The sequence below is a fragment of the Pelodiscus sinensis genome, chromosome 6, assembly GCF_049634645.1.
Source record: "Pelodiscus sinensis isolate JC-2024 chromosome 6, ASM4963464v1, whole genome shotgun sequence".
NCBI lineage: Eukaryota > Metazoa > Chordata > Testudines > Trionychidae > Pelodiscus > Pelodiscus sinensis.
In genome coordinates this window covers 107777169-107793841 of record NC_134716.1, presented here as the reverse complement: position 1 = coordinate 107793841, position 16673 = coordinate 107777169, and the positions used below count along the sequence as shown (strand labels likewise).

At 40.9% G+C, this 16673-nt stretch overlaps 1 protein-coding gene across 2 annotated transcripts in view; it reads right to left on the bottom strand.

Annotated features, from left to right (window-relative positions):
* Positions 1-16673, bottom strand: part of ADAMTS12 (ADAM metallopeptidase with thrombospondin type 1 motif 12) — a 260830-nt gene that overhangs the window by 12460 nt on the left and 231697 nt on the right. For both annotated transcript variants that reach the window (XM_006116518.4, XM_006116519.4), the window contains 3 exons: positions 11679-11889; positions 5257-6351; positions 2083-2235 (listed from right to left, as the gene is read on the bottom strand). In XM_006116518.4, the coding sequence (XP_006116580.2) occupies positions 2083-2235; positions 5257-6351; positions 11679-11889 (1459 nt within the window). The remainder of the gene's footprint in view (positions 1-2082; positions 2236-5256; positions 6352-11678; positions 11890-16673) is intronic.

Below are 16673 nucleotides of genomic sequence, written 5' to 3'. Positions count from 1 at the left end.
AAGAAAGATGTGGAGAAATTGGAAAGGGTACAGAGAAGAGCGACAAGAATGATTAAAGGTTTAGAGAACATGACCTATGAAGCCAGGCTTCATGAACTGGGCTTGTTTAGTTTGGAAAAAAGAAGATTAAGGGGGGACATGATAGCGGTTTTCAAATATCTAAAAGGGTGTCACAAGGAGGAAGGAGAAAATTTGTTCCTCTTGGTTTCTGAGGACAGGACAAGGAGTAATGGGCTTAAAGTGCAGCAGGGGAGGTTTAGATTGGACATTAGGAAAAAATTCCTAACTGTCAGGGTGGTGAAATATTGGAATAAATTGCCAAGGGAGGTGGTGGAATCTCCCTCTCTGGAGATATTTAAGAACAGGTTAGATAGACATCTGTCAGGGATGGTGTAGGTGGAGCTTGGTCCTGCCTTGAGGGCGGGGGGCTGGACTCGATGACCTCTCGAGGTCCCTTCCAGTCCTATTATTCTATGATTCTATGATTCTATGATTCATGGAGAAGGAGTTATTGTGCCACTATAGAAGGGCAGTTGTATTGACAGGACAAGGAGTAGTGTGTGTGCTGACTCCAGCACAATTATATCAATGTAAGCTACCTTACACAGGGCCGCATTATGACTTTCGTGGGCCCTAGGCACTTTTGCCTTCGTGGGCCCCTTCCTCCATAAAAAAAATATTAAAAATTATTTTTGATATAACTTTAAATACTTCAACTTTTTTTTTCTGTTTTAGGCAAAATTTAATAGATTTTCGTGGGCCCTAAAAGTTTCATTTTTTTCTGATGTGAGAAAAAAATTAAAACATTTTCTTCGGCCCTAAAAGTTCATTTTTTTTCTTCTGATTTTAAAAGAAATTAAAACATTTTCGTGGGCCCCTAAAAGTATCGTGGGCCCTAGGCACTGTGCCTACTGTGCCTAATGGATAAGTTGGCCGTGACCTTACATTGACCTTATTGTGTCATGTAGCCCAGGCATAAGTGGCGTAGTAGCCTTCCATGGGTTTTCTACACAGGGTGAATGTGACACACCAGCCACTCATTAGTTGAGGTTCTCACTGAGAAGGTACAATTTTCATATTGTACTAACAATAGGGACTCAACCTTTCTGGAGACCATCCTGTCCAGCGACTCATCCCTGCTCCATTGGCAGTGTCGCTTTCTGCCGAGGGAAAGAATTTGGGATAGCTTTCTCTTCTTTTAAGTGGTATCAATGCATATTGTGAATCAACACATTGTTCAGGTTTAGAGAATAGCATGAGAGTTATGGTGGCATGTTTTGATTGACTAGGAAACAAAATAATGAATTTTTATACTATCACCAAAACATTTCAAGCCTTCTTCAGACACCTTCAAGCTGCAAAACAGGATAAATCCCAATTATTTAAATTTGGATATTGCCTTTAAAATTCATGTGTAATCTGACAAAGGACAATGTGTATAACGGGAACTGGCTGTGAGTCTACAAAATAAAATGGATAATCATTCTCTCAGCTACATTTTTCTTCAGTTTTGAAATAAGGCAATGATTTCTCTGAAGTTCAGGCAGCAAGGTTACAAGTATTGTAAAGCTTAGTCCTATATCCACTTTAATCACCTCCATTAGTTCATGACAATAGTGATATTTTTAGCAAGGTAATAACAAGATTATATTAGTTGGGAAATGTTCCTGCAAACACAAACAAAAACAAAAAAAATGAGAGAAAGCATGCACACAGCAGGGGGAAGCTTTGCCCCATAGATCTCTGTAAAATACTTTATGAAACACAAGGAGTGATCATTGCTATATTTCTACGTACAAGATGTAACAAACATGATTCCCCCTGTTCTGCAATTAAGGGAGATCAGAATTTGTAGCATATGTTTAACAAAGATTACCCAGAAACAAAATGAAATTATGTGTAAATAAGCTAGGCAGGAAATTATCAGATGAATGCTGAAAGATCAAGTAGGAATCATGTGTGCATTCACTCAGAAAATTATTATTTTAGTGAGCCATTTTAAATCTAAGTATAAAACTGCCTGGTGTCTAAAGTTAGTGAGTTTACTGCTAACCCACTGTATGTAGTGCTGAGAGACTTTACCTTGCTCCAGGATCCAGTTTTCCACTTAGCACATGGACGGAGATGACATCTTCTTGCAGGGTCAGGTTTTTTCATGTGCTGACAGTCAGATTCATTCCTACTGTTACATTCCACATGTCTCCAAAAAGCTCCTACACCACAGGTGGTAGAACACTACAGAGGAGAGAGGAAAGGTAGAAATCAGTCGCAGTTAATAAATCATTTGATAACTATAGGAGCAGGAAATGAATGAAAAAAGAGTAGAATATGTTTTGAAACATCAGTCATATTCAGTACAGAGCACAATTAGCAAATGGGAATGCTCAGAGATGGATATGGATTGAAGTACCAGCTGCCCTGCCACAAGCACCATTAAATTTCCAGTCATGGCAAACAGTGCAGTGGTTTTCCACCTTTTTCATATTTTGCTCCACAAAAATATCCTCTTGCGAATGACTTTTTCCATAATCCCTGATTTCATAGAGATTGGCCTGCCTTGCAAAAGGTCACAACATTAAAAAGACAGATTTAAAGTTAAAGAAGCTGCCTCGATAACAGTACATGCCATTCTTCTGCCTAACTATGAAAATGAAAAGGAACAATCTTCTGATTTATAGTAAGATCTCTTCTTTTCTGGAAAACTTCTTCCACTTAACATGATGCATCTGTAATAGCAGCCCTGCATTTCTTTAGTAATTATTCAGTCCTTCATTGGTCCTCCAACTTCTGTTTTTCTAGGATAAGTTGTCAATACATCTATTTTCCACTCTGTCTCTCCTGTCTATTGCCAATATTGCTGGTGACAAAGGAGATAATTAACTATTTGAATTGACTGCAATGCTGAAACATCAGAATATATTTAAAACACTACTAAATAACCAACAGGAAGAGGAGGCTGATTAGGAGATAAATTCCAATAGCGGCCAAAAATCTCCAGCATCTTGTATTTGGTGTCCTATGTGGAGTGAATTTCGTCATCCTAGTCTAGTTTCTAGGGCCCATGAGTCCACATCTACTACCAAAAAGCCTAATTTTGCACCTTGCAGAGAATTGTAAGACTGAGTTGACAAGAAGACAAATTCCTTTCTCACCTCTAAAAGTGTTCCCTCTGCATCAAGGCTGAAGCACAATGGCAGGCCAACATGAAGAGGTTTCCATTGTTGCTACATAAACTGTACCTGATGCTTGCTAAAAATAATCAGTGAGAGATGAGGGTTCATCAATCTTTGTTCAGGTGCCTAAATCTTAATGTAGGTGATTAACTTCAGGTGTCATAGTTTGAAAATGTTGCTGTCAACTGATTAAAAATACCACTGCTGAGACAGGTCCCATTTGCAAACAAGCAAAACATTCTGGAAAAATGATGAAAAAGGGACTAAATAAAAGCACACAGCATTTATGTGGGATCTTGTTGCTTATATTCTATTATTACATTTGCTTGAATGTGGTGATTGTTTCTCAGCCCTGACTTCTTGAATAACTCATCTCAGAACTCTGTGAGTTGACCATGTTGAGACCTATTTGTTGAATAGAACAAATGACCTCAATACATGGGGAAGCAAATAAACAGCAACATCAAAATATCATTAAAATGTTTCAGAGGCCACAGAAAAATTTGACTGACACTAGCTATCTGCATTGCTGCTGTACTTTGTTTACATTTAAGTAGAATATTCAAACAGGCTGGAGATAGTACCATAAGCAAAAATTACAATTTGGAAAACTAAAAAACCTGAATATCCATTCACAGTGGTGTGGCTTTTTATCTGTTCTATTCATCTTGTGGAGTCCTTGCGAAATAAGCAATGTCTTTATAGAGTTATTTCATTATATTACTGGTCTCCATGGGACATCCTTTGGTCTCTGTATATTTTTTCTGACAAGGTGTGATATATGGCATCATTTTGAAGGCATGTAGGCCAATCATCATCTTCAAGCCCACTTGCCTTCAAAATGATATTTTTTTTCTCAAAAGAGTTTCCAAACTCACTGGGAGTCATCACTGGTTTCAAACAGTCATTCTAGACAATTTCACATAAACCACAAAAGGTCTGCTGATAGACTCAAAAAGTGAGCCATTATTTTTTGAAACATTCAGACGACTATTACAGGATATTAACATCGCCCTCCCTTTTACAACTACTGAGAGATAAAATTCTTAGTTTTGGTCAAAGCCTTAATGCAGGGGAAAGAGAACACTGGCTCCTTTCTAGCTGTGAAGATAAGGGTTAATAATAAGACAAATGGGTTAATGACACAATTATGGCTCCCGTTACTGTTCCATGTTCAGAGGCAGAGTAATTGAGAGTATGTCTAGATTACATGCTTCTGCTGACAGAGGCATGTAAAATAGGCTACCCGACATAGTCAGTGAAGCAGGGATTTAAATATCCCTAGCTTCATTAAAATAAAAGTGGCCGCTGCGCTGTGCCAGAGCAGCTGATCGTCGGCATAGCGCGCAAGTCAAGATGAGAATCGGTTGACAAGGGAAGCCTTTGTCGACTGCTCCTGTAAACCTCGTTTCATGAGGCATAAGGGAGTGGTCGACAAAAGCTTCCCTTGTTGACCAATCCATGTTTTGACTTGTGTGCTGTGCCGATGATCAGCTGAGCCAGCACAGTGCAGTGGCCATTTTTATTTTAATGAAGCCGGGGATATTTAAATCCCCGCTTCATTGACTATGTCGGGTTGCCTATTTTACATGCCTCTGTCAATAGAGGCATGTAATCTAGACATACCCTGAGTGTCTTATACAGGTAGCTGGTCAGTCTTCTCTCCTGAAACAACTTTTGCTCACACTACGCCCCTTGGAAAGCTGTTCCAGAACCTCACTGATCTCATGATTCAAAATCTTCAACTAATTTAAAACCTAAACATATTAATGACGAGTTTATATCCATTTGTCCTTCTGCCAGCGCTAGGCCTTAACTTAAATAACTCCTCTCCCTCCCTAGTGTATTTCCTTCTGATGTATTTATAGAGAAGAATCATACATCCCTTTCACCATTCATTTGACCATACTAAACAAGGCAAGCTCCTTAAATCACTTCTCATAAGGTAGGTTCTTCAGTCCTCTGATCATCCTTGTAGCTCTTCTCTATCTGTTGCATTTTGAATGCATCTTTCTGAAACATGGGAGACCACAGCATCAGACTGATGAGTTAAGTCTCCAGATATAAATTACAAATCACCTACCTCACTCCAGTTCCCCACTATCCAGTACACATCACCACGAGAATTATTGGACATTCTTGCATAGTCCCATTCTGTGGCATTGGATAATTTTCCCTCAGAAGCTGTACTGTGGTCCTTTGGAGCTTCTTCAAAACTTGGAGATTTTGTGCTTGGGGTATAATCTATCTTGTCAGAGGGTTCCATTTCTGCTCCATTTCCAAACTGGCCTCTTGATACATTATCAAACATTGCTGGTCCTTCTGTGGTGACCTTTTCAGTGATAGGTGTATCTATTTGCACACTGATACCCTTTTGGTTCACTGTGGTTGAAGATGACAGTTTTTCTGCTGCAGTGCTACTTGCAGACAGTGTAGAAGATTCATGATGATATAATGTTGGTGAGATTTTTGGAGTCTTAATTACATGAGAGCTGATGTTTGGTGGTTTGCTCCTGGTTTTGATTGCAGGGCTGCTTTTGACTTTGTAATGGATGTCAGTAGGTTTTTCACTGCCTTCTGTTGGCCAATCAATATTGTCAGACTCTTCAGTTAAATAATCATAGCCTGGAGTGACTGCTGGACTTTTGACTAACGAAGTAGTGTAATGAACTTCTGTCTGAATGAGGTCCCCTTCTGAAGCAAAATCTGGATATGTGTTAGAGATATTCTGGATGTTTCTTATATTTTCAGTACTTGAACTATTACTTACAGTACTTTCGTGGTGTGACCTGCTTCCATTAAACATAAAGGGATTATAATCATCATTTGTTCTGGTAGAATTATTCTGTAATGTTCCTATTTCCAGATTGTCCTTCTTGGAAGAGTGGACAGAAGTAGAGGCAATAGAAACCAAATCAGTTGTGCTTTGGAACTCAGGCATTTTTGTTGTGGTCTGGTCTCTTTGGTCTCTTTTGGGATTAATTGCTGTCTTCCTTATTATGATCTTTCCTCTGTTGGGTTTCAGGTGGGGTATCAATAGTCGTCTGGTGGAAGGACACTGCTGGAGGCCACATAGCGCTTTAGAGTTTGGTCTCTTGGACATATCACACAGTTCATCATTGTTTTTGGCACAAGTGATTTTACGAGTCCGTACCCCACCACCACATGTAACTGTGCACTGCAAAATAAATAGACAATTTTCAGTCCCTATTTCTTGATTCTCCTGCACATATTCATACAATCATTACAAACCTTGCATCAATCTATAAAATCAATCTTCTTATCAAAATCAATAACAAAGCTTTCCCCTAGAAATTAGCATTTTGATTCATGCAAGGAGGGAGTTCTTCATGGGAGGGAGATTTGTAATACTTTCCTACCTACTGTATATAGTGAATGTCATCTAAGAAGGATAGAAATGATTCAGATTAAATGATAAAGGCAGAATCTCAGAGTAGGACCATTCTATTGCACAGAGCATCTTAGAGCACTCCATTTTCACGTCCTGTTTGCACAATTTCTTTCCCCACATGAAGGTTAAGAAATGTCAGAGACTTAAAAGGATACCACCTAAAACATGCTTGGCATGTTCACTTTTGATTGCTGTCAGTCTCCCAGAGGTGCATTTTCATGTACTGCCCTTCAGCCTTCTACAACTCCAGAAGCTAACCTGTTTTTCGAATTCCCCTGTGTATACTCCTTGCTTCAGTCACAATCAGTCAGCATATTTTGTAAAGGTTCTGCCTAAATTCTACCTTATTTTTAGGGTATGTCTACACTTGCCAGTAGATTGGCACTTCTGCAATCAATGCAGCAAGTGTTAATTTGACAGTTCTGGTGAAGACAAACTAAACTGATGGGAGAGCGCTCTCCCATTGATTTGTGTACTCCACCTCTCTGAGAAACATACGGGAAGTCAATGGGAGACACTCTCCCGTCTGCACAGCACAGTAAAGACACCGTGGTTACTAGATTGTAGTATGTCAGCTTCAGCTATGCTATTTACATAGCTGAAGTTGTGTAACTTAGCTTGATCTGCCCCCATCGTGCAGACTAAGTCTTAGTTTCTGAGATTCTTCTGCTCTCTTCTGCCCTATGAGGGAAACCAAAAGGGGAAGAAGGAGAGTAAAGGATTCCCTAAAACCTGCTGAATATTAAATGGAGTCAAACTGCATCCTCTCAGTTTCCCAGTAACTGCCCCATTAGTGAGCTGAGCTAGCCCTCTTGCTCTGTTTTCTGCAGCATGGATTCATGGTGAACTGATGCTAATTTAATGAAGTTCTGTTACTACTCTGTTAAAACTTTGTGAGGAAGCCTGTGTAAGCTGTAATTTATTTTCACTGTGAAGACACACTCTTTAGCCTAGAAAGACTTGTGGAAAGACCATGGGCCGGCCTCCTTTTTTACTCTTTCAATTCCTTGGATATTCTGTCCCATTCCATCCAGCAGATTAAATGGGGAGCAGTCCTTGTGTTCTAATGGGTTCAGGGTCCACAGTTGTGCCTGGCCTTATGCTAAGGGAGAAGAATGCTCCTTCGACTTTCCTTCCACACCCACAAGCACAATCTGGTCCTCAGTGGTTGAGATTTTTCTGAATTTTTCACACATTTCTTTAGCTGCTAGCAATAGTGCTAGTGAAGATGAACAGATGGCACTTTAACTACAGGGTCATCTAACCCTGCTCAAAGCAGGTTTAGGTGACATGCTGGTAGAAACACCAGCAGCCAGGTTACAGAATCACAGAAATGTAGACTGGGCAGGCACATTGAAAATTCATCAGTTCCAGCCCCATGCACTAAGGCAGGACTAAGTAAGACTAGACCAACCCTAACAGGTGTTTGTTTAAACTGTCCTTAAAAACCTCCTGGTATGGGGACCCAACAATCTCTCTAGGTAACCTATTGCAGAGCTTAACTAACCTTATATTTAGAAGGTCTGTACTAATATCTAACCTAAATGTTGCTTGCAGCAAATTAGCCCATTGCATCTTGTCCTACCTTCAGTGGACAACATGGAGAACAGTTGATCAATATCTTCTTTCCAGCCCTTGCGTTTTGGATATTTCTAATGTTTCATCCAGAAATGCCCCATTCACCCTTTCTTCCAGATTTGGTGGTCTATAGTGGCCCCCTATCATGATGTCATCCCTATTTCGCTCCCTTTTGTCTTTTCCCAGAGACTTTCAATCAGTCTGCCTCTCACCTCGTTCAAGACCTCAGAATCTGCATATACATTCTTGATGTATAATGCAACATCTCCCTTTTTTCCCGCCTGTCCTTCCTAAATAAGTTATACTCCTCTTCACCAATTAAGCCATAATTTAGCTTTTATACTAATACTTCCCCTTCTTCCTGTTTATTACCCACACTTCCTGTATTTGTATTGGGGATGTAAATAGCTGTTAAAACAGTTAACTCATTACAATTAAACAGCTGGCAGGACTGTGGTCCTGATGGATTTACAGGGAAGAGATCTGACCTGCCAAGTATGGTAGGAGCTGTTCCAGGCCAGCCTGTTATATCACAGCTGCAACAACACATTCAATCTATGGTTCCTTTCTTTGAAGATTATGTTTGGGACCAGATCCTGAGCCATGTTAGTTTACTTCAGATAAGGCTCTCTCCCTTTGAACTAATTATAAGTGGGAATACCAATCTCATAGAACTGGAAGGGACCTGAGAGGTCATTGAATCCAGTCCCCTGCCCTCACAGCAGGACCAAGTACCAGCCCTGACAGATTTGCCCCAGGTCCCTAAATGGATTGATCTCACAACCCTGGGTTTAGCAGGGCAATGCTCAAATCACTGAGCTAGACCTCACCTCCTTGCTGCTATTAGATTTGAACCCTTGACTTTTCGCTGTGGAGGCAGATACCTTAGCCACTGTGCCGCCATTCAAATGGCTAGGACAAAATTTTGGTTAATAATGGGGATGACAACTATTGCCATTGTATTCCTGGCTTCTGAAGTGACTAACCAGACAACTCATCCTGCCCTTCCTATCAGGCTTGCCAATGGGGGAGGCAAAAGGGGCAGCTGTCATGGGGCCCAATGACTCAAACTATTTTAAACAGTGACTTTACTATGTTAAAATAATTTTGATAAAGTTATATTTTGATTACTTCATTCTGTAGTTCACTGGCCACCACTAAAATAACTGTGCATTATTTGCTGACCATATTAAGGCTATGCAGAGAGTCTGGAGTGCTGACAAACAATCATAGTCAAGGGAAACACAACAAGGTCACATGTTATTGCAATATAGGAGATATAGCTTAGAAAATAGAATGAGGGCTTTAGGGCTTCATGTGCCAATATAAAATGCTGCAAAATCTCCCAGATCTGCTCCATAGCAGAGCTGATGTCTGGCCTCCGAAAGGTTTGAACAAACAAGCAGCTGTTTCCGATATCACATGTTCTGCGAGCCAGACACCCGGAAGACTTTTTCTAGTAAGCCAGTTAATGATTGTTAAGCACAGTAAATATGAAAAGCATAATGTAAATGCTGAAGTTGAAATAAGAGCCTCAAAGTCAAGAACTGGATTGGATTCAAAGTTTGGCATGTCTATATCAAGTATTAGGTCAGGGTCCTTTTTGTAAGTGGTATTGTTATTGTTGTTATGGTGGGCATTGCTATTTAGCTCTTTTACTCATAGTATATGTCTACATTGTGATTAGACAACTGCAGCTAGCCGCTACCTTGGCTTGAGCTGGTTCCCAGGGTCTGAGACCTGGGAGTTAGGAAGGAAGGTGCTGCCCAAACCCAAACCCAAAATTCTATACTGAAGCTAAACAGCCCTGCAGCCCATGCCTGAGTCAGCTAGCACAGGCTGGCTACAGGTTTTTAACCACAGTGTAGACTTACTCAGTCTTTGAGTTCTATTTCCTCAGCATGTGAGTAAATATTACGTTTGGGAGGGCATGCACTGGTGTTTGGTTTTTCTATGCAAGATTTAGTGGAGAGGCAGCAGTCCTTGAAGAGAGGGATCTGAGAGAGCAATGTCTCTGATTACCTCAAGAACTGGGTCTATAGTTGTTCTCTGGGAATGATGGCCAGAACTATTCTTACCCATACACAGACTACACAGTTGCGTAAGGCACCTGAAAATTAAGGCGCATGACTGGGTCCTAATATGCACCTACTCAACTCTTCCTATCTCTGTTGTGTAGCTCTGCTTCCTCAAGAGGGGCTCTAGCTAACTTCAAAGTGAAAAAGCCTGCCAGATCTATTGGTATATGATCGGACCTGTGAAAGGGTCATTCAAGTGGTAGTGTTAATCTACAGGAACCTTAGTTTAAAATGTATTTTAAAAATATTTTATTTGTGTGTTGCTGAAGATTATAAAATCACATCTCTAAAAAACTGGGTGACAGGAGAGGGATCACGTGAGGATTACCCGTTGTGTTCCCTCCCTCTGGGGTAACTGGTATTGGCTACTGTTGGCAGACAGGATACTGGGGTAGATGGTCCTTTGGTCTGACCCAGTATGGCCGTTCTTATGTTCTTATCTCTATCCTTCCTGTCTGCCATCAGACACAGAGGCACCCGTTAAATAGGCATTGACACTGGACTGAGATTCTAGGAAGAAGAGATTGTCTGTATACTGTGACACCAGGGCTACGTCTACACTGGCCCCTTTTCCGGAAGGGGCATGTAAATTTCACCAGTCGTCGTAGGGAAATCCGCGGGGGATTTAAATATCCCCCGCGGCATTTAAATAAAAATGTCCGCCACTTTTTTCCGGCTTTTAAAAAAGCCGGAAAAAAGCGGTGGACATTTTTATTTAAATGCCGCGGGGGATATTTAAATCCCCCGCGGATTTCCCTACGACGACTGGTGAAATTTACATGCCCCTTCCGGAAAAGGGGCCAGTGTAGACGAGCCCCAGATGTGTTCCAGGACTGGTGTCCATAAGTAAGGAGAGTTACATAAGGAATATGCGCAGACTCTGCATCACTGATTTTGTCTTCATTAAGAAGCCAGCCTGCAAGACCCTAGAGATTTCTGTTACTGCTCAGGACAGGGCTGACATTAGTGTCTGAATAGCAACTTGGTGTAAGAAGAAGGGGCACCATTACCCTTGCTTTTACCCATTACTTCTTTCTTGTAGAGAAGATCCTGAAACAAATATGTAGAAGGACTCTGGAGCTAGCTTCGTATTTCTTGGCAGAACCAACCCCCCATCATATTACTGCTGAATTTGAAATTCAAATTCCAAATGTTTGGTCAAAATTAAGATGTTCAGATTCTGAGTTTGAATTTGCCCCACTGTTGACAGATTTGAGCTCAGAACTAGTAACTGAACCTGACTATACAACAGAGCTTTGATTTAGGTATACAGGTGGGTATATAGGTTTATGATTATTTCTGGAGGAATGGAGCACTGATAGCGTGCTTCTTTCTTGAATCTCCCCATGATTCCTTCTGAAAAGATTTTCCACCTTGAAGTTTGAAGTCAGGTGGAGACAGAACAGAAGCATTAGTTCTATCAACTGTCATGCTTACCTCTGTCCAGTTGCTCACTGTCCAATCGGATGGGCACAGAACATCCCTGTTGCAGGAAAGGTGGGTCTTTGGTTTCAGCAGATGCTGGCAGTCTTTAGCAGCCAGTGCCTGCTCATCAGATCCCACTGTTTGGATGCAAAGGACAGTTCGTTTTTTCTCTCCTGTTGGACCACAGGTGGTTGAACACGTCTGCCATTCTCCTATCCACCACCTGTAATCCAAGTCAAAGGGAATGCAGACCATCAGGAGGACAAGAACATTAATCTGTTTCAGGCATACTAGATAACGCTAGCTTTGGGGAGGCTCAGACAATACAGAAGAAGTAACATAATCAAGAGTTCTGGGCTTGTATTTAAGTTATTCATAAAAAACCACTAAACACCTGACAATGGCCCACTATCAGCAGCAGACTCTGAAGATTACATTTCTAAAATACTAAAGGAACATAAGCCACATTAACTGTGACTGATATCTATACTGTCCAGGAAGTTTTGCATTTTGTTTATTTGGTCCTATGGTTCACTTGCTCATTATGACCTTAGTATCAAAAGCAAATGAAATCAAATAACTATGCCAATTATTAGAACTGGAAGAAACTGAACAGATCATTTCATTTGTCCCTCTGTCAGTAAAGAATTGTTCACAACAGCACATACTACTGGGCTTTGTCTGGTTTTAAAGGACGTTTGGGTGACCACTGCTTTCCTTAGGGCAATATTTCACACTGTAATAAACATCATTATTAGATTTGTCTTTAGATTTTTCTTTCTTTAAAGAAAAAGCCTTCTTTATGCTTTCCTTAATTTCACCCAGTTATTTCCTGGTACATATTCTTGGACCACTGTATGCATTCGGATACCTGCATGGCAGCCTTGCATGATAAAAAAGGTTAAAAGCCATCTGAGAAGCATTAACATCTTGTGGTCTTACTATTTGCAGAGAAGGCGGCCATAATCTTCTTAAATGGGAGTTTGGCTTAACTGTGAACTACAAGTCCGTGAAGGAATCACAAAAAAATGACATGTGCTTCTTGACCTTCAGGCATGTCCTCTGAAAACTTCCACTGTCAACAGATGCTTGCAAAGTCACAGGTGCTGATTCAGAGGTGTAAGTAGGTACAACTCTACATGAGTCAGTAGACTTCCATGAGCCCTAATTTTGACCTAAAATCTGGATTCTTTAAGTCTCCAGGGTTATGAGGACTGGTGGTGATACAAGCATGCTATAATACCTGCATTTCAAAACCCCCATGTCCTGAGTCTCCAAAATATTCAAACCAGACTCGATAGGGAGAGTTAAGCTCTGGCTATTTTTTAAGGAACTCTCATTGACCTTCTGGATAAAACATAAAAGGTTTCAAACTCATGGATACAACTCTATAGGCGTCAATGGATGAGCACATGCTTATATAAGTTCTGAATTTTCAATAAGAGAGCATTATAGCCAGAAAGAAATATGGCTAGGCTCATATGAAATGGAGTCCAAATGTGCACTGAAATCTTTGAGAACAACTAATGGGAGTGAATCACTAAATACCAGCGTTAATTATTTGGGACAGTATTCAACGTGTGCTAAAAGAGTGGACTCATCCCATTTCCAGCATACTGATAAAATAAAACTACTCAAAAGAAATTTAAAAGTACTTTAAATAAGATCATTAGATGCACTCCTTCTGCTTTAAGAAAAAGCTCCTACAATTCCATAATTAATCTGGTCTCTCAGCAAATACAAAACAAAATAAAACTAACCATCCCCACTCTTCTTCCCACTACATGGGAAGGCTGAAGTAAAATATGCAACCCTCGCTATGTAAATTATGTAGCTGGAGTCAATGTTTCTTAAATCCCCATCCACACCACTAAACCTTGGCTGCTGCATATGTACAAAGCATTCATATTTTCAATTCTAGTGTATGATATAAAACAAAACCAGTGCCTACTATGCTAATTGAATTATCGTGTACTACCTTTGATATTTTCTATATTCAATATTGACTGTATTAACTGTCATTCTGAAAGCACTTCAATTTATGCTGACTGAACATCGGACTTATTCAGTTACCTCATCAGGGGATTTTGGCCGTGTTACCAAAAAGCGATAATGTACCTCTTTGCTGACACTTCTTACCATTTCCTCAGTTAGCCTCATGGCAATATTTGTATCAGTTCATTACCTCTGGGAAACTAGCTATTACTTTCTACCTCATTGTGGGCAAAATACTGCTTAATACAGAAGCAGAGTAAAAATAAATAAATAAAAAACACCTGCCAATCTAATACATGCATAGGTATCAGGTTTCATTTTCTCTTTTCCCATGCATCCTATTTTGCAATACGTCACTCTTTGCACTTCTTACCACTCACTATTACTTCTTACCTCCCCCATCCCAATCTTTTTTCTCAAATTTGGCTTCCCAGTTTCCTCCCCCATTCTCTGCCCTCAGGAAGTTTCACTCCAAGTGCCACAGGGCTGTCACTAAAAATTAGCCCAAACTGTTACAGCCCCCAGGAGGCTAGACCATTATGTATCAGGGGAGATAATAAGAGGGACTGAGGCATACCATTGCTATGTCCCTTGCAATCAAAGGGAAATGATTTAATGAGCTACTCCCAGATAATGCTGGCAAGTAACCAACACATGCATGCTTCAAAGGAATATGAAACTGGCCCCCAAAGACAGGGCCAGTCCGATAGGGAGGAAAATTGCTTCCTGACTCCACATATGATGATCAAATAGACCCCAAGCATGTAAGCAAGAACCTGCCAGCCATGCAGCTGGAAGGGAGAATTCTTGGTGAGACCAAAGGGCTTGGCCCACACTGTCCAGAGTCCCAGCTCCACCTAAGGCCATCCCACATGCTTTAGAGGAAGGAAATAAACTCAGAATATGTTTGGGAGAGGGGGAAATTGCTCTCTGACCTCTCCTGGTGGCTGACTGAAACCTTGAAAGATGAGTTTTTAGAAACCCCAAATATAAACCAGAAGGAAGGCCCAGGGCTGCTAGGCTCTGTCCACGCCATTACAAGCAACCTCAGCACACAATACCACTCATACACCCTGGCTGCAGTTCCAGCCCTGGGGAAGCTGGTGGCTGCCTGGCTGCTCCCGGGGCAGGTAGCTTGTTTTGAGGCTGCACTGCACCCTGTCTCTAGCTCCAGCACACAGCTGGGAGGAAGCAGTACTGTGGCCCCGGCAGTGCTAAGGACCAACTGCCCTCGGCCCTGCTTCTTCTGAGGACGTGGAGCTGTTCCCCCCTCCCACCTTGCCCTTGGGCCTGTGGTGGCTGATGGCCCTGCTGGGTGCAGAGGTGAGGGGTCCAGCCAGAAGGGAGGGTGCAGACCTCTCTTATCACAAAGTGGTTGTTCAATAGTATATTATTTTTCCTGTCCTTTGATTGACTTTGCTGCCATCACACAGGAACTCTGTGGCAGAGCCATAGACAGAATCCAGCTCTTCAGTGCCTTAGTCTTGAGACTCACCCTTTCTTTACCAGCAATCCCCTGCCTCATTCACCACATACCCTCCAAATTTTGCAAGAAATGAGACAAGAGTCCTGTCAACAGCAGTCTCATTCATTGCACAGTGCTGATTCACCCCTAGAGCAGTTCCATCCAGTGCACTGAGTGAGGCAGGAGTCCTGTGGAACAACAGTGTTTGGTCAGGTAACTATAGCCTGTATTTCATGTATTATAATGGATATGCGCCAGAGGGCCAAATTAAGGTTGCACAGGCAATATTTGCTTCTCCCAACATGGACACAGGGACTTGGGAGATCTGAGTTCAATCCTTGTGTGACTGAGAAATCTTTTAATTTCTCTGTGCCTCATTCTCTCCCAATAAAAAGATGGAAATATAAATGCTTCCTTTATTTCAACATTTGTCTGTTTCATGGTTTTAGACTGTAAGCACCATGAGGGAGGGCTTGTCACACAAGACAAGAATCCAAGAGGTTCAATTCACATTGATATTGGATAAGTCATTTCCCTCCCTGTGCTGTAGGGATACTATCCTCCTTTGTAAAGCATTTTGAGAGCTACTGATGAAAAGGCCTAGGTATTATTTTTGTCATATTTCTCTATAGCACCCAGGACAATAGGGCTCAAATCTTGGCTGGGACTTCTGGGTATTACTGTAATATAAATAATAATCATACTTTCTGTCCTCGTAGGATTGCTGGAATTTGCTAAGCAAACCATTAGAGGTGGTTAAAAAAGTTTGTCTCCTAAAAACAGCAGTAAGCTTACACTAGAATGTGAGAACACTGCTGAGATGGCAGGAGATTGAAGACTTTTCAAATTATCTATTTATGGGCATTCTGTTTGAGCAGTTATTCATGTCAGAAAAGGCCAGGGCAATTTTCTTTAGAGGAAAGGAAGAAAATTTCTATTCACTCGGTAGGTACAGAAGAGTGTTAGTAAAGGAAAAAACATCACTCTTTCCTTTTAGGACAATACAATGAATTTTATATTGAGCATCTGTAAACAACTGCTTACCAGCCAAACAATATAATTGTAAGTTACATTGGTTCATACCAGCATCTTTCTGTGTTGCTGCCTATCAATACCACTCTAGTTAATGGGTCTATCATATCTGAATTTTCATCAAATGCTAGCTTCCCATGTAGGAGTCAGTCATTTCCATTCTACTCTGGGTTGACACTTTGCATATTTATGTTAAATACAATATTTTAGAAATGTCTTATGTAACTTCAGATTATTTAACTAGTAAATGGGCAAAAGAGTTTTATCACTTGCCCCTAATCACTTAAACATCAGTGTTAGGACTCTGACTTCTCAGAAACCGGGAGTCTACGAGTTAAGATAGTGTAAGTGAAGATATGCCCCTGAGTGACTTACAGCCATACAGGTGATTATGTAGATTTTATCAAAAGTAAATCCACAGTGATAGAATGGAATGTCTTCTAGTTACTGTATGACTTGGTTTGAATTCATAGTCTGATGGCTAATCTTGTGGTCAAATGTTTTCAGTCCATCAG